This window comes from Hippocampus guttulatus, chromosome 1 (genome assembly GCF_054856545.1).
Source record: "Hippocampus guttulatus isolate MCC_2025c chromosome 1, RoL_Hgut_1.0, whole genome shotgun sequence".
In the NCBI taxonomy this organism is placed as follows: domain Eukaryota; kingdom Metazoa; phylum Chordata; class Actinopteri; order Syngnathiformes; family Syngnathidae; genus Hippocampus; species Hippocampus guttulatus.
Genome location: NC_141261.1, coordinates 12,295,602 through 12,320,093, shown reverse-complemented (window position 1 = coordinate 12,320,093; position 24,492 = coordinate 12,295,602). Strand labels below are relative to the sequence as shown.

General features: G+C 45.1%; 1 protein-coding gene and 1 long non-coding RNA gene across 7 annotated transcripts in view; one reads left to right on the top strand and one right to left on the bottom strand.

The window, feature by feature from the left end:
• The window catches only part of prdm16 (PR domain containing 16), a 190,887-nt gene extending 173,049 nt beyond the window's left edge, over positions 1-17,838 (bottom strand). The window contains exon 1 of one of the 5 annotated variants that reach the window (XM_086110079.1): positions 17,603-17,838. In XM_086110079.1, the coding sequence (XP_085966205.1) occupies positions 17,603-17,639 (37 nt within the window). In that variant the 5' untranslated portion in view covers positions 17,640-17,838. The remainder of the gene's footprint in view (positions 1-17,602) is intronic. The other 4 variants (XM_086110096.1, XM_086110121.1, XM_086110087.1 and 1 more) reach the window with 4 other exon arrangements.
• LOC147210403 (uncharacterized) lies at positions 17,217-20,550 on the top strand. Of its 2 annotated transcripts, XR_015100805.1 has the most exons (5): positions 17,217-17,719; positions 17,850-18,062; positions 18,512-18,562; positions 18,715-18,961; positions 19,988-20,550. It is a non-coding gene; the product is annotated as an uncharacterized LOC147210403 (long non-coding RNA). The 2 variants fall into 2 exon arrangements; XR_015100806.1 differs by lacking the exon at positions 18,715-18,961.
• Positions 20,551-24,492: the final 3,942 nt, after the last annotated feature.

Here is a 24,492-nt window from a genome sequence, read left to right as displayed (position 1 = left end):
AGAGGCAAAAAAGGACTGAGAAAGCTGAAGAATGCCCATCAAAAACCTCTTTGGGACAGCCCACAGGTGGACGGGCTAACTGGGAACAGGTGGATGCCATGATTGGCTGTAAAAGGAGATTCCCTGAATTCTCAGTCATTCACAAGCAAACATGGGGTGAGGTTCACATTTCAAATTGTTTTTGGAAATTGTGGACATCATGTCCTCCAGGCCAAAGAGAAAAAAAAAAAAACATCCGGGCTGTTCTGGATGCAAAAGCCAGCATCTGTGATGGTATGGGGCTGTGCCAATGGTTTGAGGAACTTGGACGTCTGTGGAGGCACCATTAATGGCGAAAGGTACATACAGGTTTTGAAGAAACATTTGCCGCCATCAAAGTCTTTTTCATGAATGGCCCCGATTATTTCAGCAACACAATGCCAAACCACATTCCGCGCGTGTTATGACAGCGCGGCTTCTTAGTAAAAGTGTGCGATGACCAGACTGGCCTGCCCGCAGTCCAGACCCGTCTCTCATCGAGAATGTGTGGCACGTTACGAAGCATGAACTACGTCAGCGGTGACGTCAGAATGTTTAACAGCTGAAACTACATCAAGCAAGACCGGAAAGAATTGCACCTACAAAGCTTCAACAATTAGTGTCATCAGTTCCCAAACAGGGCAGCCCGCTAGTCCAGTGGTTAGCACATCGACCTCACAGTGCAGAGGTACCAAGTTCGATTCCAGCTCCGGCCTTCCTGTGTGGAGTTTGCATGTTCTCCCGGGGCCTGCGTGGGTTTTCTCCGGGTACTCCGGTTTCCTCCCACATTCCAAAAACATGCTTGGCAGGCTGATTGAACACTCTAAATTGCCCCTAGGTGTGGGTGTGGGCGTGCGTGGTTGTTCGTCTCTGTGTGCCCTGCGATTGGCTGGCAACGAATTCCGGGTGTCCCCCACCTACTGCCCGAAGACAGCTGGGATAGGCACCAGCACCCCCCACCTCCCTAGTGAGGATAAAGCGGTTTCGAATGATGAATGAGTTCCCAAACATTTATTGATTTGTACAGAGACACTCTCCAACTCGTCTTCTGCAAAGCAAATCCATTCAAAAGGCCTCACACCATCGATCTGTAATTGTTTCGGGACGCATCTCTCCACTGATGAAGACCGGACCACATGAAAACGCGGCCACCTATCAGCAACATGTTGCCTCGAATACCGACTTCATAAAACAGCCACCTCCTGCCTGCCCGCGATAGTTTGTGTGGCCTCACGCACGGAGGAGGAGGACAAAGGGTGTCGAGTGAGTTTCCACGCTATGCGATTCAGATGCAAATGATACGCCGATGCACATGAAAAAGAAGCGGCGAGCGCAAATACAGCCATAACTGTGTCAATGAAAGATGACAAGCAAAGCGGGAAGCGTGTGGGCCTGCTGCTAATTTCCCGCCCTGAGTGCGGTAATCTGAGGGGAAGATTAAGGTTGGGGAGTTATTCTTGACTATTTTATTAAGAGGCGCTTTAGGCGCTGGAAGAAGGGGCTTTAGCGCTCCTCCAGCAGCGTGCCATACAATACAAGACAAACATTTGCTGTTATTGCACCAAAGTACTCTCAGATGTGCTGGGTCAGGCTCTTGCCAAGTGCTGCAGAAGAACCTCAAATCAAAGTTCCCTGCTGTTTTGCGCAAAAAAAAAAAAAAATTTACTTCTCTTCCGGGGATCCTTCCTGGAGCAATTGTCAGGTGTCAAAAATATCAGTTATGGATCTAAAGCAACTTTTTGTTTAAATTAAAAAGGGGACAGAGGGACTGACTGAAAGCAAAAGTTACACATGGATTGTCACAGCGAGTTAGATCATGCCTCCGTCTCACACTACTCTTGTGTTACTGGACTTGATCAATGGAAAACAGGGCATTTCGCTGCAAAAGAATTTTTTTTTTCTTTCCCCCCCTCCCCTAACCTCCCCCCGTTGCCTCCTTAGTGCGCTTTGTAATTGCTTTGCCATTCTTAAACACTTACAGCTCTTCTCGGTGCTGTTGAAAAACAAAACGCCTCTGTGAGTGCATGTGTGCGCTCATCCGGAAAATGAAGAGAAACACATTTGCAAAGACGGCACAGCGCAGCGAAACAATGCCGGCCATCCAGCAAAGAAAAATAACGGGCAAAGCGCGGACGTGGACTTGAACGGCAAGAACGTTGGAGCGCACGCAGTCGTCGGAATACCATCTTAAGTGGCAATCGCAAATCTTGGGAACCTCCGTGGAGACAAACGAACCCCAGAAGAGGCCGTTTTTCAAACTCGTCAAATTTACGAGGAGGCTCTTCCTCCGCGCTTTTTGGGAGGAAGTGAAGATGTGCTAAAACTTGATGAGGAAAGATGTCAAGAACGACACACGCAGGGCAATGGGAAGCCTCTTCTGGCAAGTCTAAAAGGAAGATCTCGGCCATTTGAGACTCGCCCCCACCCCCCTAAAAAAAGCAGAGATAATTCATTCTTATTCCGACAAACCTCCTTATGCACATTGTCACGGTCTTAATTCAAATAGCCAAAACAACTGAGATCACCAACGGCATCCGCAGTTTCAATGAAAGTACCGTAGGCCGATATGTAAAGGGTATAAAGTGTAGAAATGGCGTCTCCTGGAAAAAATCACTCCAAAGTTTCTGTGTGTGACGCGCTGCTTGACATTTGGTGTGATGCTCATTATGGCCAAAATGGCAGAGGAATCAAGCAGCCCAGTTCATGACATCATCACATGTCCTGGAGGTGATGATGTGTGAAATGTACGGGGCAGGGCAGCTGCAGCTGGTGGGGGGGGGGGGGGGGGGGGGCAGCAAGCAGAGAGATACTAACAATGTCCAGGCTGCATAACAAGCAACGCCAGCAAAGAAATGATGACACCATGAACCATTTAGCTTGACAACTGCCTGTTTCTCCCCCTCCTCCCCCCATCATGTTCACATAGAAATCCCCTTCTAAATCCAATTACTTTCATTTTGCCTTTCGACTAGCTGAGGTAATCCCAACTCTGCCAGACGAGTGGAACAGGTCTAGGTGTGTGCGGTGCGCGGACCGTCCAACGCAGCCTTCATTGCGATGCCGTCAGCGAAAAGGCCAAGTGGGCACATCTTTGCTGAGTGTTCATTCTGTCACTCGAAATGCACGGGAGCGGCCCCGCCCCCTGACAAACACATTTATTGCTACATAACTCTCTGTTCTGTACGACTATTTTTAATCACCAAGGCTACATTTTCTTTTCACGCCGCCGTATACATTTGTGATAAATGCGTCACAGTTCCCGACAAATGCAAGTAAGGGGAATCCTAACAGGCTGTGAGCAGCTTGGAGACGGCTTGCTCAAGGGTGGACTTTTTTTTTTTCTATATTATTTCTTCCGGCTCCAAGTCTGTACGGACTGCTGATGGCACCAGGCAGGCAGGCAAACATATTTCCTGTTTGGCAAAAAGGAATTTGTAACGAGGGGGTCAAGTTTGGGTTGCCAAACTTGTTTTCATCACACACCCCATCATTGTTTTAACTGGGGAAACTATAGAAACGCGCCCACTCTTAATGTCACTACAGAAAGGTCGCTGCATTCGATTGACCTCATTTTGAACCATCCATCCATCCATTTTCTGATCCGCTTTCTCCACACAAGGGTCGCGGGGCGTGCTGGAGCCTATCCCAGCTGTCTTCGGGCAGTAGGCGGGGGACACCCTGAACCGGTTGCCAGCCGATCGTAGGGCACACAGAGACGAACACCCACCCGCGCTCACATTCACGCCTAGGGACAACTTAGGGCGTTCAATCAGCCTGCCATGCATGTTTTTGGAATCTGGGAGGAAACCAGAGTACCCGGAGAAAACCCACACAGGCCCATGGAAAACATGCAAATTCCACACAGGGAGGCCGGAGCTGGAATTGAACCCGGTACCTCTGCACTGTGAGGTCGACGCACTAACTACTGGAACACCAGGCCGCCCCATTTAGAACCAACAAACTTTTTGTTTTAATTGACCATATTAAGAAGACTGCCAAAAGGTGTTTAGTTCAAGATAAACCGCATGATGCAATGTTTCGTTGTTATCTGAATGCATGGCGTCGCGCGAATGGCTTGCCTACTATTTTTTCCGAGCTTTCCAGCTCGCGTTAAAAAAGGAATGCGACGTTCGATACAAGTGGGCTCAGTAGCGACAAGGTGAAAGCGCTACTCAAAGTTTAAATCCACATGTCGAGGTACACCTAAATGATCTCATATCACCAAGTAATACTTTGTAATGATGACTTGTGCTGTGTCGCATCATCAAAAGAAATTCACAGGGAAGCTTTGCCTATCGGCGGCACGCTGGGCCTTGTCAGGTGAACCTACGTTGAAAAACAATCCGTTCACCATGTGGAGAGCAGGTCCGATTAATAACTGATGCGGAGTCCCAGAGGAGAGCCGTTGGCTCACGCGGATGCAAGGGTGTAATAGAGCTATTTGTTTTCCTCAGAAAGCTGTCCCGAGCGCCCTCGCTGGGATCGCCAGACGCCACAAAGGCCAGCTATGAATTGGCCAAATCCTCTGGGGCGGACTATTGATTTGGCCCGCAGGCGGTAGAAAGCAAATATGCAATTAATTAGATATTTGTGTTAGGACGGGCGAGTGGATTAACGCTGCAGCAACAGCAAGTCCATCTGGATTGGCCGCCGCTGTGTTCAAATTGTCGAAGCCATCACATTTTTACGTTTCTCATTTTGTTCAAGATGAGGATCACGTAGTCCTGCGTATCATATAATTTTTTTAAATTCTGTTGGTTGTCGCAAATAATCTGCCGAATATGAAATGCTCGAGGTGATGGCAAAAGTTTTGGGACACCTGGTCATGGAACCCGAAAGAATTGGAAATGGAAGGAAGAATCTTCCCGAGCTATTCCTGGTGATGGAATTATCTCAAAACATATGGCCATAAATTGTGCGTCCAATACAAGTCCTTCGGCCCGTTGCACACTTCCACACCATTCCCTCGTCAGCATCTCCGTTTTCAACAAGAGCAGTTTGTCGGGGTCAGAAAGCAATTTAAAACCTCTATTAATGAGAGCCAAAGCGAGGGAGGAGTGGGAAGGGATGCCGGGGAAGAAAGAGACGAGGCAGTGGGAGAAGAAGAAGAAGAAGATGAGGGAGAGGAGGGAGGGCCCGGGCTGGGGTGTCAGCCATCAAAGCAGGCCAGGAGAAAAGAAGGCCAGGTGCTGGTTGTGGGAATGTGCCATCCATGCTTGCAGAGAACGGGGAGCTGGTGGGGGCTGCGAGGTGGAGATGGTGGTGGGGGGGGGGGGGGGGGGTGGTAATTAGCCAAGCCTGAAAGAGAGAGAGAGAGAGAGAACGAGGGAGAGCGGGTCCTTCGGGGCCCGCGGGGATAGCCCCTCCGAGAGGATACCATTTGCACTTCTACAGGAGCCGCCAGCCTTGCGACACAAAGAAGGGGAAAAGGGGAACTATGGCATCCTTTATCGGGCCGGACAAAGACGCCGCATCTTTTCAAAGGGGGCTGGAGGGAGAGAGCGAGAGAGAGAGAGAGAACTTCCAGTGTTCCAGAGGAGGAGAAAAACAGACGGGAAGAAAGAATCTTTGGACTGACCAGGAGCGAGAGGGTGTCAGTGTGTGGGTTGCGGTCACGCTGTGACCCAGTGAGTCCTCTGAGGCATCAGAAATCCACTCATGTTCGCCGACCAAGCCCCCCGTCCTCAGCCACCCGCAACACAGACAGACAAAGTTACTCAACTTGATTTCCCAGTGCACCAAACACGAGGCCTATTTTCGGCATTTCAAGGAGTCGCCAGTTTTCCGCGCATCACAACGCGTATCAAGTTGGAGCCATGCGATGGCGGATGAGCGGCCGATAAGGGCCACCCTCCCACTTTTGACAAGCAAGAGATTTGGCCCTCGTGTCGAGTGAGGGGAAAGTGGAGGTCAGTGACATTACTTTTACCTATTTACCTTTGGAAGACGACTGCGCGGGAGGCTGAATGCTGGCCTTTGAGGCTGCGGGGCTTTGTGCCCCGAGTTGGAGAGGAGTCTGACAGCCTCCGCTGAGTGGAGGCCAAGGGTCAGACGGGTCATGTGATAAGGCATTTCAGACCTACATTTAGGGCCTCTCGGTGAAGAGGCTTCAAGAACCTCAAGATCTCCCCTCCTCCCCTCCTCTCCATCTCCTCTTCCTTTCTTTCTTTGCCGCGTCCCCACTCTCTGGACACAAAATGCCATTTGTTGTCCGTCAGTCAGTAGCGCAGGGCCCGGGCCGCACTCGGTGCTGAAAGCTCCATTCACACACCCTCTCACCCAGGGATGTTTTTGCAATTCAATATTTTCACACGCAGGCTGCTTCGTCGTTACTTTGGAACCGTACACTTGGCAGGATGAGGTTGGGGGGCCTCTGGGACGGAGGGGCTGAGAGGTGGAGAGGGGAGACGGAGGGGGTCAGCGCAGAGGAATCCGAGTGTCGGGAAAGGGGAAGAGCGCGGCGGCTAATGGGCCATCTTGAAATGTTTTAGTCAAGACCCCTCCAACATCGACACATACACACGCACGCACACAAACAAGTGTGCGCACACACTCATGATCACACACATTCCAACGCAAGTCGTCGCTTCAAAACCAATCTGACTTTGGGTTAATGAGGGGAGGGGGGCTCTTATTTCATCCATCATAACCTTTTGGCCAATAGCGACATTCTATCCCAACAGAGGCTTTCCTCCATCACTATCACGGAGACTGTGTTGCATCTTTTCGGGGCTTTTTGCACCTCAAAGGTCTTTTCGAGTTTGAACACAGGAAACGCTGAAGTTTGTCACTGATGGTGAAAATCGGACTCATGAAATTTGATCAGTCAAGTATTTTAGAAAACAACATTGATGGCGGACAGCATTGCTGCTGCGGTGAATCTAAAAAAAAAATTTTTTTTAAGTCTGCACACCCCTGCTCAAATGCCAGGTTTTGTTCATCTAGAAAAATTAGATCAGGGGAAATCATTTTAAAATTTAGACCATCATGAATAATGCTGTACAAATTCCATCCAATTGGGAAAACAGGGAACACTTTTCAAGGGCAAGCAAAAAAGCCAAGCATTGAAATAATCATAATTGCAAAAGTGTCCATAGCCCATGATCACAAAAATCCACCAATCACATTCAAATTCATGTTCGAGGATTCACCGCACACACCTGCCACCGTTTAATTAAAGTACCTCCGAGGAACTCTCATTTCAAGTTCAGCTGTTCTAATAGCCTTTTCATTCATGCTCTCACATCTTACGGCAAAAGGCAAGGTCCGCAAAGAGCTTCTGCAGCATCAGAGAGATCTCGACAGTTGGGAGACGGTTGCAAAAGAATCCCTAAAGCACTCAATCTTCAAAAATATGGATTTAGCATTTGAATATGGCACAACATCTCCAAAATAGATTCAAACACAAGATGAAAAAGACGCTGACCGCAGCATTGAAGGAACAGAAGGAATTTCTGGCGAGTACTGTCTATTTCGTACTTGCACACGTCACAACAATCTCCCGCTTCCTCGTACGTCTGTTGTATGGGGTCGGTTGGCATAACCAAAGTCTTATTTTACAAAGACAAACATTTAATCCCGGCAGAAATTTGCCAAAACACACTTGAAATGTGCCAAATGTTGGTGGGGAAACGTGTTATGGTTGAAAGGTTTGAGATCACATGAATAGTGGGGAAAAATTTTAAATTAATAATAATAATAATAGCCATTCATCTTTTATCTAAGGATAGGGCTTGCGAGAATCAGCAGTTGCTTACTTGCCAGGTGACATCACCCACAACTAGCCTGGCATGCTTGTGATTGCATTGCTGTCATTTTATCACAAACTTGGATGGGTATATTTTGGTACCACCATGCTGCTGTTAAGAAGACAAGCTTTCCATTTTTTTTTCTTTTTTAAAATATTAATGCATGTTCACGATGGTACCTCGATTGCTGACAAGACGTACAGTACATCACAACTACAGCGGGAGCCAAGGAGCAAAACGCATTTCGGGTGCTTTTAATACTAAACAACATATTGAAATATTGTAACCTCGGTTCTCTGCAGGGTTAAGAAAGTGCATACTTTGCCAACCCCTTCCGTCAAATTTATCAGCTGTTAGTCAATTTAAGGGGCCAATATTATGTCAATACGAAAATGCCAAAATGAAAAGCGACTGAATGGTTCCGCTTATTCCCATCTCGGTTTTGTAAATATGCTAAACACTAGTTTTAATTCTTCGGAAATTCCTTACAAAGGTTTTCAAAGAGTTTTTTTTTTTTTTTTGGTCTTCGGCATTTGCAAAACTGAACGGCATATGATAAATTTCATTCCCAAGCACAGTTAAGGCCGTAGTTTTGCTAAATGAATCCGCGGGCATTCCTAAGCACACAAAACGTGTTAAATTGCTACGAATTGGAGAATCTGTGTGTACTGAGAGAGCACACTTCATACTGTCCCTTTATCCCGTGCACCGCATTCTACCTAATTGAATTGAAAAACACTATTCAAGGAACTTTTCTGCAGGGGGGGGGGGGGGGGGGGGTTCTGTAATCAACATGCCAACAGCTTTCTTTTATAAATAAATAGCAGCCAGTTGTATGGGCCTAATTGCGCTGCAGCGTGATGGAGCTAAGAAAAGAAACTTACATCAGTAATGTAGCAGAGCCAATTTTCATGGAGAGCGGCGCTGAAGAGAGGCGCCCAAATAAGTAGAGACATTCATCTGCGAGCTGACACCCCACTTCCGCTCCCCCACCTCCCCCCCAAGCCTCCTTCCCTGCTGTCCATCATAGTCACAAAGAAAGTTATCCCAAGTATTAAACAAATAGGAGGTCTGCTGAGGCCTACGCTCCAGCGCCTGGCAGGGTCACTGGATAATGACAGCTCAATTACTGTGAATCTTCTTGTCCGCCGTCTGGCCAGTTAAAAAAAAAAAAAAACCGCAACCGCCCCACCCCGGGCGGCAAATTTGTCAAAGCCACCAAAAACGACGGGCCTGACAGTGTAATCGCCAACCGTCCCCGCCGACATGAAAGCGGTCTTTATCTGTCCAAATCAAAGAACCTGATCTGTGAGAGAAAAGGGGCGGGGGGGGGGGGGGGGGTTGACCAGAGAACAGAAACGTCCCACTCAGCCCTTGCGGAGATGTCTCTAATCCGCTCTAATGAGACACAGCGAGCCCATCTTTGCGGTAATGATGAAACCCGGTGAGAACGATAGTGAGGGGAGGGGAGGGAAAGAAAAGCAGACGAGATAGAAGTGAAGACGGAGCCAAGGCTTTGAACTGGCGGCTCGATGAAAGGGGATGGAAGGCTGAGGGAGTTGAGAGCCACGCTGCCTTCACACACTGTCGGCTATTTCGGGGGCAGACAGACAAACAGCCCAGGGGAGAGCAGTTTGTCGGCTTATCATATCTGGACAGGATGAGCATCATCAGCAGTGCCAGGCTGTGACTGACGACATGTCCACACGTACGCGGCTATTTTGGGGAAAACACTTTTTCCCCACACCAGAGGCTGAGAAATATTCGTCGGCAGCCACAAACACAAAACCTCACACGAAAATACATTTGTCATACGGTAAACACTTTGCTGCACTGAACGTAGCGTATTCAGACTCGGCAGAATCCTACGCGCACGAAGCGACACGCTAACAAACAAAAACAGTCGAGTGGAAGGACAGTGGCCATTTTTATCTGACTGTCGGTCACAGTAAACGCCGCGCAAAGCCGACTGCCGGCCGCTGGTTTTGTTGCAATTCAAAACGTGAATCGCCGGTGAACCCCCCCCCCCCCCCCAAAAAAACATGTTTTCAGCGTAAGCAAGACCCAGCTAGGCAATTTGTTTAAGATTTGTTTTTTTTGCCCGTTTTCCACTTTGTAGCCATCTGCTTCTTTTTTGACAACTGCTTCATATTTTTGTGGGTCAATAAAAAATAAAAAATAAAAAAACAATAAAGGACAGGAAATTGTATGTGAAGCCTCAAAATGTGATACAGAGTCAAAGTTTGTCAGTCGCGGCGCGCCGGTCGACGTGCGGTGCTTATTTGCTCGCTGTGAGCCAAAGAGTGGCCAACTGGAATTTTTTTTCGCAATGGTCCACTTGAGTCGCGTTCGGCTGCATCGCTCGGCGGGCCGCAGGCTTAACGGGAGACAACATTTATTTGCGGGTGGACCGAGGTAGGCCAGCAAAAAAGCGGCTGCACGAAAAGAAAATCCTGTGGAGTATAATGGCGATCTATTTGTCAACAGAGTGCTAATATATGTGGACGATACTGAACTACTGCATGAAATCTCGAAATGTTGCAATGAAGCAGCAATAACGGAAACAAAACAAAAAAAAAGATGGACCAATCAATCAAGGGAACTGGGAAGGGCCCCAGCAACTCTAATGAGGGCAAGGATCCCAGAAAATGAGTGATTTTGTGTGAATTGCGTCTGGTCGATCTGATTTTGCACTGGTCACAAACCAACAAGGGAAAAACAAGTCTCAACGAACTGACACAAAACGTTTCCGAGACAGAATGAGCGCGGCATTGGGTACGGGGGGTTTTGCGGATCAAATGAAAAGAGCAGAGTGAGGACAAATGAAGAAATAAAAGGCAAAAATGGCAGAAAGAGGGTAAAAGTGACCTGGCTTATACCAAACAAATCGGGATTAGACCCCGATAAGACTAGTCACAATGCTGAGCAAACCGCGGGACACGGCGACGTGGAGGGAATCATGAGGGCTCCAACAACAAGCTCATTAGGACTCCACTCATTCGCCCCTCGTGTGGCAAACGGCGCGCACCGCTTCACAGTGGGTGGTGCGAAACCCATGCCAGACCCTCACAGGCAGAACGAGAGAAGCTTAGCAACAATCAGTGCGCCCTGCAAGTGAAGATGAGTCATTTTGTTTGTGATGACACTCTCACAAGTGTTTTTTTTGGGGGTTTTTTGCTTCGAGATGCCAAGTCGTCGACAGTCAACTGCCAGGCAGCGAAATTGCTCATCATTATCTTGAGTAACTGCATCGTGTTCACCGAATGCTTCTCTGCTGTTTTTAACAAAAGGCTCTGCCCCGTTTGCCAAACTGAAGGTTAGAGGAGGGGGAGGAGGAAGAAGAGGGAGGGTAGAGAGGGGGGGGGCACTAAAGAAAACATCAGGGAAATATCTGAAACTGCCAAATGATGTTTTCACAAACACGGCAGATGAGGTCATGGAGCAAGGCGGGGAGGCGGAATATTTGCCAACTGGATAATGTGAGGTCAGCGTATCAGTGGAATGAATGGGATTTGGAGCCATGTGCAAGAGCTTAATGGTTCGTGGGATTTGCATGTCGACTCAATACGCAGCTTGCGACTGCACCAGACTGCAGAAGGAAGCGCGTGTGCATGTCGCGAGGTGCCCACCCATGGTTGCGCCACACGGAACGAGAGGCAGAGCAGTGACAGGACCTCCATCACCTACACGCACGCACGCACTAAGCCAGCAACATTGCAGACTCCTGCTCTTTGGATGACATTTACACTCACCCTCTACCAGTTTGTGATGGATTCAGGTTAAATCCTGTCATTGACTCTAAATCTGTCACCTTGAACTTGAGTGTTTACGTGTTTATGTGTGTGTGTGTGTGTGTGTGTGTGTGTGTGTGTGTGTGTGTGTGTGTGTGTGTGTGCGTGCGTGCGTGCGTGCGTGCGTTCAGTCACTCAGTATATTGGCACATTACTTTGGATGTGCAATACGACCTCACCACAAAATGGAAAGCTGAAATGTTTTCAAAAGCGTCATTGGGACCATCGGTTGCAATCGCTTAATGATACGTGACACGGAACATGTTTACAAAAAGCATTTAACCAACACTCGTGCCACCACATTTGGTACACCTGCATATACAGATGTAAATGATATATTTAATTATTAGGGATGCGACTGATATTTTTTTTGATTACTTTACGACTTACTGCCCATGGAAGTCAAAATATTGTGGTGCCTTGAGATGAAAGGAAATGCCATTAATCTGTTCCAGCCTTTTCCACCAAACAACAACAAACAATTTTCGTATGTGTTTTTTTAAACATTCAATTTAAAAAACAACATGTACAACACTGGTCTACTTAAAAAAAAAATAAATAAAAATAAAGTAACCAACATCTAGTGAAGTTTTGGTGAATCCAAATATTTCATTAGTTTTACTATATACTGTATGGTGCCATTATTCTTGGAGCAACGTGAGGTGAAATCTCTAAGAGCGGTCTAATAATTCATAGAATATGTTCTATGAATCTCTTGACAGTTCAGGAGTTGTTCATGAGACCTGGCTTAAAAGTTAGTAGTGTGCGATGTTCTCTTGAAGATGCATGGCTGGTCCAGTGCGCTACCAAGTAGCCTAGCTTAAACGGCCATGAAGAAGAAAAAATAAAAGAAATTTTTTAGATAAGTATTGTTGTATTGTTTGCCTTCTGATGTTGCTGCACCGTACGTGTTCAGATATCTCTTCTTTAGAACACCAGCACATTATATTTGTTAGCCCATCTATGTATTTTTAGCATTAAGGCTAACTGCACTTTATCAAGGCAAAGCTCTGTTGTTATTTTTAATACATATGGTGTTGTTCTCTTTGGTTTATGTTTAGTTTGATGGGAAACTTTAACTTGGAATGGCATTCAACAGCCGCAAACTTTTTTTCTTTTTTTTTTTTTTAAAGAATTGATCACTACCAAGCAAACTCTTCATTCATTGTCAAAATCTGTATGTCACTGAGCGGTGGAGGTTTGCAAGTATGTCCGCATGTCGTGAATGTTGTTTGTTTGTCAAACAGCAATTTTGTTGCAACATTTCTTTGCAACAACAACAACAAAAAAAAACAGTTTGAGAACATAGAAATTGTTGCTGAACATCTGCGATCATTCATCACCTCGAACGAACATTGGTGAAAACAACATGCATGAGAGGCGCAAACACTAGCAAACCTTATTTCCTGTATTTCACTGAGCCGCCAGTGTTGGCGCGAATGTTGTTTGATGGGAATGTCTTGGCGCTTCGCAAAGCTTGCAAAAAGGTAGGAAATTATTGTTCTTTGTTCAAAATTTCTTTGCAACAACAAAAAACGTTTGTGGCCATTAAAATTGTTGGTGATCGTCTGGCCAACGTCTTTGGGACCGTTTGCGACCAAACCATGACCAAAAAAAAAGAAAACCTACATTCGGGCTATGTGCAAACACTTGCCGACCTTAGCCCGCATGCCACACTAGTGTCCAAAATATTATCTCGGGGCAGAAAAATAAAATGAACGACGGGCACCACTGGATTTGAAACAGCTTTCAATAAGATGCAGTTCCGTCTTACATCACTGAAAACTTCAACCACGATAATAAAATAAATTAAATATACACTGTTGTTAAATTAATGCCAGAAATTTTGTACTAGCTCTTTACACTTATTTTGTAGATGTGTGCCTGTCGTTCAGACATTCACTGTATTGTCTCAAATGCTTTTTTTTTGGGGGGGGGGGTCCTTCAATGACACATGCGTCACCAGTTTCAAGTCCCCCAATCTATCATGAACGAAGCAGCAGCAGCGGCAGCAGCATGAGGAGAAGAGTGACTGAATCACCATGAAAGTATTTTCTTGGAGACAAATAACATCAGTGGATGGGTGAAAGCAGAACTACTGTAAAAGCAAGTCAAAATAAAATATTCCAATCAATGCGGAGCCAAAATTGAGAGCAGGTGAGTCATCATTCTCTTTTATTCAATATTGTTCTCTGCAGTAATTTAACCAAAATTGAAGGAAGGAGACCACAAAAGCTTGCAACGGGGATTTGAGTAGAAATGAGACCTGGACATTTACTTCTAGTGGGAAGAATCTGCTCTTTCAATCCATCTCAAGTTATGGTTACATAAAGCAATTCATCTGTATTTGTATCACTTTATGGGAATCAAATGAAGACCATATGCTGCAGAACCAGACACCAGATCGACTTTGGACTAACTGGAACCGCGACAAAAACTTAACTCAAATTCAAGATTTAAAAAAAAAAAAAGTGAGCCTTTCACAATTTACAAAGTGGCAAAATCATTGCGGGGTTTAATATGATCCAACAGACTAGAACACAACAAGTGTGGACGCGGTGAGCGATATTTTATTCAGCAGACATGGAAACGGATTTTTTTTTCCTTCATAAATCCTCTGGTAACACATTTGGGAAGTAGCCTGTAGGCCCCCCAAAATCCACAATCGGCTCCATATAACATGAGCAGATGTGACAGGATGAGGAACCTGCACCCCAGCAGAAAAATAATAATAATAATAATAATACATAAATAAATCAAACTGCAATATAAAACGGACCGGTGAAATCCGGACCAAGCGAGTCCTGGATGCCAAAAATGAGCCTAACTTGTCAATAGTCGAGGGCGACAAATGAAAACAACACGCTTGCTTTGGCAGACAGCCCGTTTGTTTGGTGGGCTGATCGTTATTTCGTGATCAACAAAACAAATCTTTGTTCATCTGTCTAAGCCTGCGCCCTATAGTGACAGGCAGAACAAGTCAACGCTCTTCCTTTGGATAACAGAAAGGACGCTAAGCCTGCGTATCCACCTGTTGTCATGGAATAAGTCACGGCTTCCAGCAAGTAGCCCACATCAGCGTTGCGTTCAACTAAACGGGGCCCAGACTTCAATGACTTTGGTGCATATTTGTCCGGTGGTGTGCAGTGAGAGTTTGCTAATGTAAAACGGGTGCCTGGGCTGGAGAAAGGTTGGGAAACGTTGCTCTATTCTAACCAAATGACGCCGATGTTGACAAAGAGCACACAGCGTGATATCAAGCATGAATGCAGCAACATGTTGGTTTTCATTTTGACAGTACCAAACCAGTGAAATCCGAGACTATAATGACGGCGACCACAAGCTGATCATATAAAACATATCATGTGCAAATCAAAGTGACTCGTTACATTACTGACACAAAACAAGCCAAGTGCCCCTTCCCCCGAAAACGCGCGAGGGGAGAGGGTGTACGCGTGCGCGTGTGTGTGCGTGCGCGCGCGGAGTTTGAAATGAGGCAAACGAGCAAGTGAGAGACGGGAACTTTCAGCCAGGATTCAACACTGGATATGGAAACGTTCTGGCCTTTTGTTGTTTTTTTTTTTTGTTTTACTTCCGTCAAATCAATCGTCAAATGGGCGAAGTTCAAGATAGCAGCTTCACCTTCAAGAACAATCGCCATTGTGCTTAAAACTGTCGTAAAAGTATGCACCGAGTTTCATAAAGTGTGAGGGCGATGGGAGGAGTTTTTGTGCACATTCAACACGCGCACACACAAAATCATAATCAAGCCATCCATCCATTTACTGACTAAGCAAGCTATTGTGAATCAATAATGTCTGCTAAGTTGCAGCCAGAATTATTGAACACTTTCCTGTTTATTTAAGTGTTAATGTGCGTGAGAGAGAGAGAGAGAGATTTTGCATACACATTTTATTGCTCTTTTGTCCGTTCTTTGTGTGTGTGTATATATGTCATATATAGATATATATAGATATATATGACATTTATATATATATATATATATATATACACACACACACACACAAACACAGTACTGTATTGTGTGTGTGTGTGTGTGTGTGTGTATCAATAAATGTATTTAATTTGTTTTGTAGGACTCAAACAAGGAAATATTTGAGTTGTAGTTCCTCACGGGGCCAAAAACATTGTTTAAATCAATGTGAGGTTGTATTAAAACGCGCGCGCGCACGCGCGCACACACACACACACACACGCTACGTGTAGAGGAAAAGTGTTCGGAGTATCGCGGCCTTTCGTTTTGGCGAGGATGCCTGTTTGGATTGACTGTAGCTCAAGGAAAATAAGTTGCTTCAAAATAAAAGGATTTAGCAAGTCACACTCAGGCACGCGAGGTGCATGCGCAACTGACGATTCAGAACGTCCCATTCAAACATTGCACTCGTTCGTTTTGAATGCAGAAATGGCCTTCTGTTTTGTTTTGTTTTGTTTGGGTTTTTTTTTTTTTTTTTTTGCCCGCCGTCCATTCTCGTTGATATGGTGGGGCTGCGCGAGGAGGGCTCCCCAAAGCCAGGTATTTGTGTTCATTAGCACCGGGATCAACAGACTATCAACTTGGGCTGTTTGCAGATCAGGACTAAGTGCTCACGAGGAGCGCTCTGCTCCACACGTGTTGAAGAAATTACACGAAGCGCGGCAATGAGCCGTTTCCCTTTTCTTTGGGTCTTCAGACTTTCAAAATGCCTCCGCGCGAACGGGGGGCTTAATAAGAGAATAAGGCAGCAGATCGTGGACTGGGGGATTTGAAATAAAGTGAACGATTGATCTCAGTCTATGGGTAAACGGGAAAATAACATTTAGACCACAAACAAAGTCGGGGAAAAAAATAATACGTGCAAATTTGTTGGATGTATTGTTTTACAGTCGTGAATGAAATGCCAAACAAGCTCCACAAAATGAAGCCATTCAGGCCAACATCAAATGCCGTGAATGTTGCCAGTTACAGTGAAAAAAAAAGCTTCTCAGGGCACCAAGAATGATCATCTTTTTTTTTCAATCAGCATTTAAAATAACGAGACCCAACTAATAAATCCAAGGCTGCAATAATTGCATTTCTGTTCAATTCGGGACATGTGCATCTGTGTTGAAATGCCATCTCACAAACAGTGCTGGCTGCCAGCAGGCCTCCACACAATTAGGCCACTAATATCATCATCATTAGGTCATCACCTTCTTAATGAGTCGCTTGAATGAAATGCTCACATACGGCTCAAGCAAACAGGTGGATAAAATATCAGAAACACGAGAGCCAATGAAAACAGACAGAAAACAACTATAAGCAAAGTGTGTGTGTATATATATCAAATTATATATATATATATATATATATATATATATATATATATATACATTTGTGGTTGTTTGCTTCTGTCTGAGTTATTGATTGGTACTCCCTTGGGGGTGCGGTGGGGGTACCCTTGGGGTTTAAAAGGATGAGGGGGGGCGATATGTGCGTGTAGGCAAACGGAGAGAGAGCGTTGCAAAACAAACGACGCACAAAATATTGATTCCCCCCCACCCCTTTAAAAAATAAAAAAATAAAATAAAATAAAATGCACGCCTCGGTGAGGAAATGGTCATCGCCGTGGGACAGTACCACAGCGCCCACTATTCTACAAGTTGGGAATGGTGTGCTTTCACAAGACTTGGAAGGGCTCTATTTAGAAGAAGAACAACACTCGTCTGCATTTCGGCGAGTTTGGCGTAACTTCCAGGAACCAATAAAGCAAAAAGCTCGAGCGAGAGCAAAGCGCGAATCTGAAAGCCGCAGTCGTGAGCGCGGTGAAGCACCGGCGTCAAAGTTTCGCTCGGGGAAGCGAACACCGCAAAGTGCACACAAACTAGCCCGAGCCCGAGCCGCAACGTAGCGCCCCCCAAAAAGTTGATCAGCGCGGCGGAAGAGCTTCACCCCCCATCTCCGCGCTCTGACACCGGACAGGGACGCACAAGAAGCGCGACTTTTTTTCCTTGATTTTTTTTTCCAAACCGGGAAGGAAAACGACCAAAACAAAAAGCGGGACCTACTTTTGGCCAGTTTTCTTGCTCTCGCCTTGGATCTCATCTTGTCGCCTTGTAGATTCCTCTCGTCGTCCACCGTGAGCCCAGAAGCAGCAACAACACTATCTTCATCTCACCAGCATTGTCAGTTTGGACACCTTCGCACATGCGCACAGCCCCATATTCAATCTGACACCCTCGTCGGGGCCAAAAAACTTTCCAATGTATTCATCATCATCACTTTTTTTTTTTTGTCCTATCGTCTCCCCTTTAGATCACTTATCTCTTCCCCTCCTCCTCCTCCTCTACCTCCTCCACATGCTGCTCTCTCCTCACACTCGCACCTTCTCCCCCCCCCACCCCCCACCCCCACCCCCACCCTCACCCCAGCCCCAGCTTCCAGCCCACCCAGCTCTGCTGCTGCCAGCACCGGCGTGCATTCAGTTGGCGACGTGCTTCTCTGCAGCCGGCCCGTGCACACCACCAGGTAAGATGTCAAGCTTTATTATTATTATTATTATTATTATTATTATATGTAATTCATGTTTTTTTATTAACATGAGATTGTCTTTATTATTTTGCAGACTGGTTGCAAAGCAATTCTGGCAAAAAAAAAATGTGCGTGTGTGTGTATTGGGGGTGACGGAGGGGCGGGGAGGGGGGGGGGTGGACCGCCGCTAATTTCTTGTGCGTGTGTAGCAATGCAGCAGCCAGCAGCTGTTTGACGCATGCGTGCCCCCTCCTTTTCTTCCTCCTCCTCCTCGTCCTCCAAACCAAACATTCTGTTAGCGTCACAGAATTCGGTTTGTCGTAACTAATACATAAAATTTAACATAGTTTTTAAAAAAAAAGTGCGTGCAAGGGAAGTGGACTACAGGCTGCGTAAGCATGACTCTGCACCTGTCTGTGTGTTTGTTTGTTGTTTGTGTTCTGCAGGCAGGAATTATGAACCCTCAATTTGGCTTCGACTGCGTCCCCAAGTTCCAGGTAATACTTAACTTCAAATATGTCAAATGTCTTTTTTTTCTGCCTGCATGCATGATGCAACTGTCATTCTGATTATATTTAAACGTACATATCTATTATTATTATTACTATTATTATTATTATTATTATCATTGCTCGATTGTTCCATACAGCAGAATGTGAGAAAACTCCGTCATCGTGCATTTGAACCCGAGCGGTGGGCCGGCCTCCACATGGTGCCTGGGCCTGTAGCCGACATGTCATATGGGAATGGTTTCCGTCTGCTTTTGGCTAAATAAAGGCGGCTCTGTGTTGGAGCCTATTAAAGATCTGCGATGATGGAGCGACTGCAGTTTGCCGGATGGCGCGCACGCATCCATTCGCTGCTCGGTAACCGCAACACACCGAATGCATATGCAGGTATTGCTCTTATCGCGAGAAGAATCGTTATTCGTAATGTTGGTGGCTGAAGTCAGAATATTAAAAAGGGCGTTTCGCAACAACAACTACAATAATAATAATATTATTATTAACATTAATAAAAATAATAACTATATATAATAATAATAATAAATTATTGTTATTATTATTATTATTAATAATAATAATAATAATTATAATATTAATAATAATAATTTATTTTCAAGAATTGACACAACTCTTGGATTTGAAATACTCAAAGGGGGCTTCTACACATTGCGCAGAAATTGCCCTGGGATGTTTCCCCGGCACGAGTGGACGTGAAATGCGGACGGTAATCGCTAATCAATAATCTTAATCAATAGCGATTATTTGCCAGATACTCTCGGGAGCCTGGTTTGGAATGTTGGTGGGGGGCGGGTGGGAATATGTTGACCAGTTCGAAACATTGACGTGAGGTATGATTATGATCACAATATTACGTTCAACACTTACACGCGACTGGCACACCCACTCACGTAATTATTTAAAAAAAATAATGATCAGTTTTGATATTATATGAGAACTTATTTGGTAACACAGGCGTTTCCAATACATTCTGCCAGTCAGCGAGCAATTCAAAACGAAAGAAAGGCAGGTCGACCAAATAATGCTAAAATTAATGTGCTGCGCAAAGGTTTTGTTAGAGCCCTTCAGAGGGCGAGGAAACTGCGTGGGATTGCCAATGAGCCGTTGTCCTGATCGATTGACTAGGTCGAGATCGATTAGGTTAGACAAACTGAATGAAAGAAGAAACCAACTTAGCGGCCGGTGTGATTGCGTTTTTCTGTGTGTGTGTGTGTGTGTGTGTGTTGCACTCATATTTGCAGGCCAGGTCCATGAAGCCAACACCTTTCTCTATTGCATTGCTTCAGACAAATGACGCCCAATTAACGGTTAATTACCTTGGCAAGAAAACGCTCGCACTCCATTTCGACCTTCGCCCAGACCGAGTCGTGTTTCCTCCTTTTCATTTTTTGGCTGCAGGAAGGAAGGCAGGCAGGCCAGAGTGAGCTGGGGGCGTCCCGGAAAGAGAGGCTTCGTGGTCAGTCCTTGTTGCTCTGAGCCTGAAGAGGGGATACATTTACATTTTTCGTCAAAAAAAAAGAAAAAAACCAAAACACGTGCACACTCTCGATAATATGTTGCATTTGATTCGAATTCGCATCGGGCTCTATATCAACACTGCATGTTTGCCGGACAGGCTGAACAAACGGAACACTGCTTTTTCTTGGATTTCTTTCTTGATTTGGATGTATTATTATTTTGTAGTTCATAGATGAACAAATTGTGCCTGCGCTACCCGACGTCGGCGTCATTGTGCATACACGACAAACGAAAACCAAAGAGGCCAAGCCCTCCTGTCAGGTATTGCGCCAAAGGTGAAGAAGCTTCGATCGCAGCCCAAAGCAAACCAAAGGACACGTGCAGGGGAAATTGTTGCCAAGATAAATGAGGTTTCCTTAGGAAAACAATCAAAGCCCCCCGAAAAAAAGTTTTTTTATTTTTATTTTTTGAAGAATAACAATAAAAATACTGTACATATTTTACATATTACGCCAACAAGCATCATTTTTGTGACGTCTTTCACAATAATCGTCATCATCAACATCAATAGGACAAGATGAGAATGACGATAATTCTAATCATGGTCCTAATTATTATTATGATTCAATTGGTTACACCTTGGAGATTGTCCTAAATTGCCCCCCGACCGCCACTCAACCCCCACCACACACACACACACACGCACCGCAAATAGCAGCTCCAAAATAAAACGGCCGACAACCTGCGTTTCACAATCATGAATTTTGAGGGGGGGGGGGGGGGGGAAACTCTCCCCCTGTGGGCCTCGACAATCCTGCAAATACTTTTTTTTTTTTCTTGGGCTCTTTAAATGGCTTTTGTTGTCTTTCGACCGATTCCATTTTTTTTTCTAACACTCCAGGGTCACTAATCGTTTTGGGGGGTTTTTTGGTTGTTAGTAATTTTTTTATTAGATTTTTTTTAACGTAAAAACATATTTCGCCCTTATACACGTGTTCGCAAAGCTCGAAAAAAAATTGGGGATCCCCAATAGAAAAACCAATCCGATTTCGAGGCGCCCTCGCACCTCCGTGCTGGAGACCAAATTAAACTGGACATTGCGAAAAGTAACGCGCGCAACAAATGAGTGCGCCGCACTATTTTGCACCATACCACGTTGAGCGTGTGCGTGTTGGGGAAGGAGGAGGAGGGACCGAGGGGGAGCATTTTCTCTTTTTTTTTCGCTGCGAATTGGTGCGGTCAAGACTGCGGTGACGTCGACACACGCACGCACACACAGAGCGAAACCGAAGCTTGATCCGTGGTGGAAAAGGCCCCGGCTTTCTGGATTAGAGACTGAGTGAAGATAACATCGGCGCACATTGGACATGTGAGACGACCCGCTGCAAAGGCCCGCACATGAGGTGCGCTCGCGGGCGTCAGAATGCGCGCACGTCACTGCAGCCAAGCACAAGCGTGTGTGTGTGTGAGTGTGTGTGTGTGTGTACGCGCGCCCAGAGCCCATTTGTGCTGCAGCATGTAAATATTGAGACTCGAAGGAACAGAACGCATGCATGAACCCATGCACACTTACGCTCGCGCTCAAGCACGTTCACGCTCCCACGAACATTTGCGCGCACCCGCGCAGACATTTCCCGTTCAGGACCTTGTACTTCACGGACCACAACAATCCGAGGGCTTTCCTTTTCTTCGCCTCACTCTAATTGCGCTCGTTTCAAACACAATGTCAGGTAAACGCTTGAAATAAACGACTTGAAAGTCTGCTCGTTGGTATTTTATTTGTTGCACTAAATTCTGTCAATCTCACATATAGTTATATATATATATATATATAAATTCTGTTGGACCATTCAAGATGCTATTTTGAATTCCCTATCGAACCCTATTTAGTTGTCTATTTTTAAACTTTATTTTATTTATTTGCCTTTGTATTCATTTAAACACTATCTTGGAAAAGGGCGTTTATCTAATGTGATGCGCTAGGAATATTAAAATAATATTTATTTTCGTAAATGAATAAAAAATAATCCAAATTATGTTTCGAAGAGTCGTTCATTGCAAGGTTACATTTACAAGCATCTCGGAGCGTTCTGAAAAAGAACAACAAACAAACAAAACAAACCTATTATAACAACATATACCCAGTTGGCAGTCCGGGATCTGAAATGAAAAGTCCGAGTGTAAAATATAGTCGGACGCATCATTTTTCAAAAGGCAAAGCAGCCAGTGCCATCGTCATTAATGTTGTTGTTTTTAATTAATCGCTCGTTAATGTCGCCATCTATTTCCCTATCGATGAGACGAGCGAGCAGGCGAGCGAGCGACAGCAGCGCCAAACAAATGCACATTAAAATATGGCCCGGAGGCTCCAGTCGAAAATTACCCCGATGTCGAAATGACCTTAATGGAATATGATGTAATCAATCACGCTGTCTACTGGGACACTGGGAATCACAATGTTAATCTTTGAGTTTGAAAATGGCCTGTCATATTTTACAAGTCAGCCAGAGAGCACGCGCGCACAAGCGCGCGCCCGCGCACACACATTCGGACCTACGCGCGCGCGTACACACATTTCATGCTAAAATCGCTGTCACATTATTATTCCGATCAAATACAAACAGAGATTGGAAAGGCCAACAGGGCCTCAGGCCTCCCCCCCCCCCAAAGGAGGATTTCGAAGAAAAAAAAACTCACAACCATTCAGACATATTTTATTTTTGTGTGACTACAAAAATCACGTTCATATTAATATTAAGTTTAATTTTAAAAAAACATAAAAACAGTTTTAAAACTGTGACCACCCGCCCATTTCAACCTTTTTATTTCGTCCGAATTTTAAAAAGAAATTTTGGATATTACTCAAGCAAGGACAAATATCACGAAATGCCAAATAATCTCAATTTATAGCAGCATTCATCTGCTCCCCTTCATTGTTCTGGGCACGATAATGGAATTTTATTGACATTGTTTTAAAATCTTGACCTGAGAAAAGAAAAGCAAACGAAAATCAATATTTTTTTAAAAAAATAATTATTTTGTAACATCAATTTACACACTAATATTCTTAAAATCTATTTATTACAGCTAAATCTTGTTTTCATAATAATATAATTATAATAACAACATTATGTAATAATAATAATAATAATAATTATTATTATTATTATTATTGTGGTAGAAATAGTAGTCATTGTCTTCACAATGAGTAAAACTATAAATGCAATAAAACGGTATAATGAAAATAACAATTATTATTATCATTACATCTTTAATAAAACAATGAAAACATGCCTCTCAGTCAAAGATTGAGGTAGCCTATCATCTAACTAATTAGGGCTGAGTTCAAATAGCACCACACAGGTCCTCCAGATATATTTCACCCAGGCGGCCTGTTAAAATGCCATCAAGATCATACTTAGTAAGAGTAATCTGTTATGATCACACAATTAGAAGTGAGACTCAAGTGAGCGCCATCCTGCAGATTAAGGCCAGTATGTGGAGGAGTTTTAGCACCAAATGAGTTCTCCACACGTGCACACACACACACACACACATGCTCGCACACACCATTTGGCAGGCTCCACAAGAGTCTCATGTAGGCAGCATCAAGTGGGAGGCCGGTTATCGACATGTTATCATTAACAACTGCCGACAGATCCAGTGGAACGGGCCAAGCCCACAAGCATCCATTTGACACCCGCTTGGCATGGCAGCGGGTGTAGACCGGAGAGGGTGGCCTCGCCGCCACCTCCTCAGCGTCCCTTTCAAATTAAACAGCACCTGCTCCCCCCCCCCCCCCCCCCCTCCAGAAAATCCAACGCAAGATTCGTGTTCTCACCTCCTGTAAAGATCTGAACTGGGATTTGGTGCCGCACCTATTGAGACCACCTCACACTGCTACTGGGCTACCATCCAACCGCGCAAGCGTGACCTATTCCTATTCTGCAAGATATGTAAAAAGCGGAGCAATGTGATTGTGAAATATGAAATCGAATGTCAGAAGACTGCAAGAAGGCCTCTGGTCGGATTTACAAAAACTCGCAATGACATAGTTGAACAGTCAGATTGTGTAACGCTCCAGATCCCGCAGTCAACAGAAAAAACGAGTGTGATCATTATTTTGCATGTGTGTGTGTGTGTGGGGGGGGGGGTGATGACGTAAGTGCGCCCCCCCCCCACACGAGACAATGACGGTGCTGAGAAAAAGGAACAGCAAGGATCGTCTCGTGTTGCCCTGAGAGACAATTTCCGAGCTTATTCCCATTCAGAGTTGCCAGAACCAAGTTGTAAGGAAGGTTGATGCAGTAGCGTTATGAGCTTAGACCTAAATAGCTTCGAGCCTAAAGGGACCAGTCTTGGTGCTTACACAGGCCGAGGTATGCACAAGCTCAATCCAAAAAGGGATTTCTGCAAATCACAACAAATGACTCCAACTTAACCTC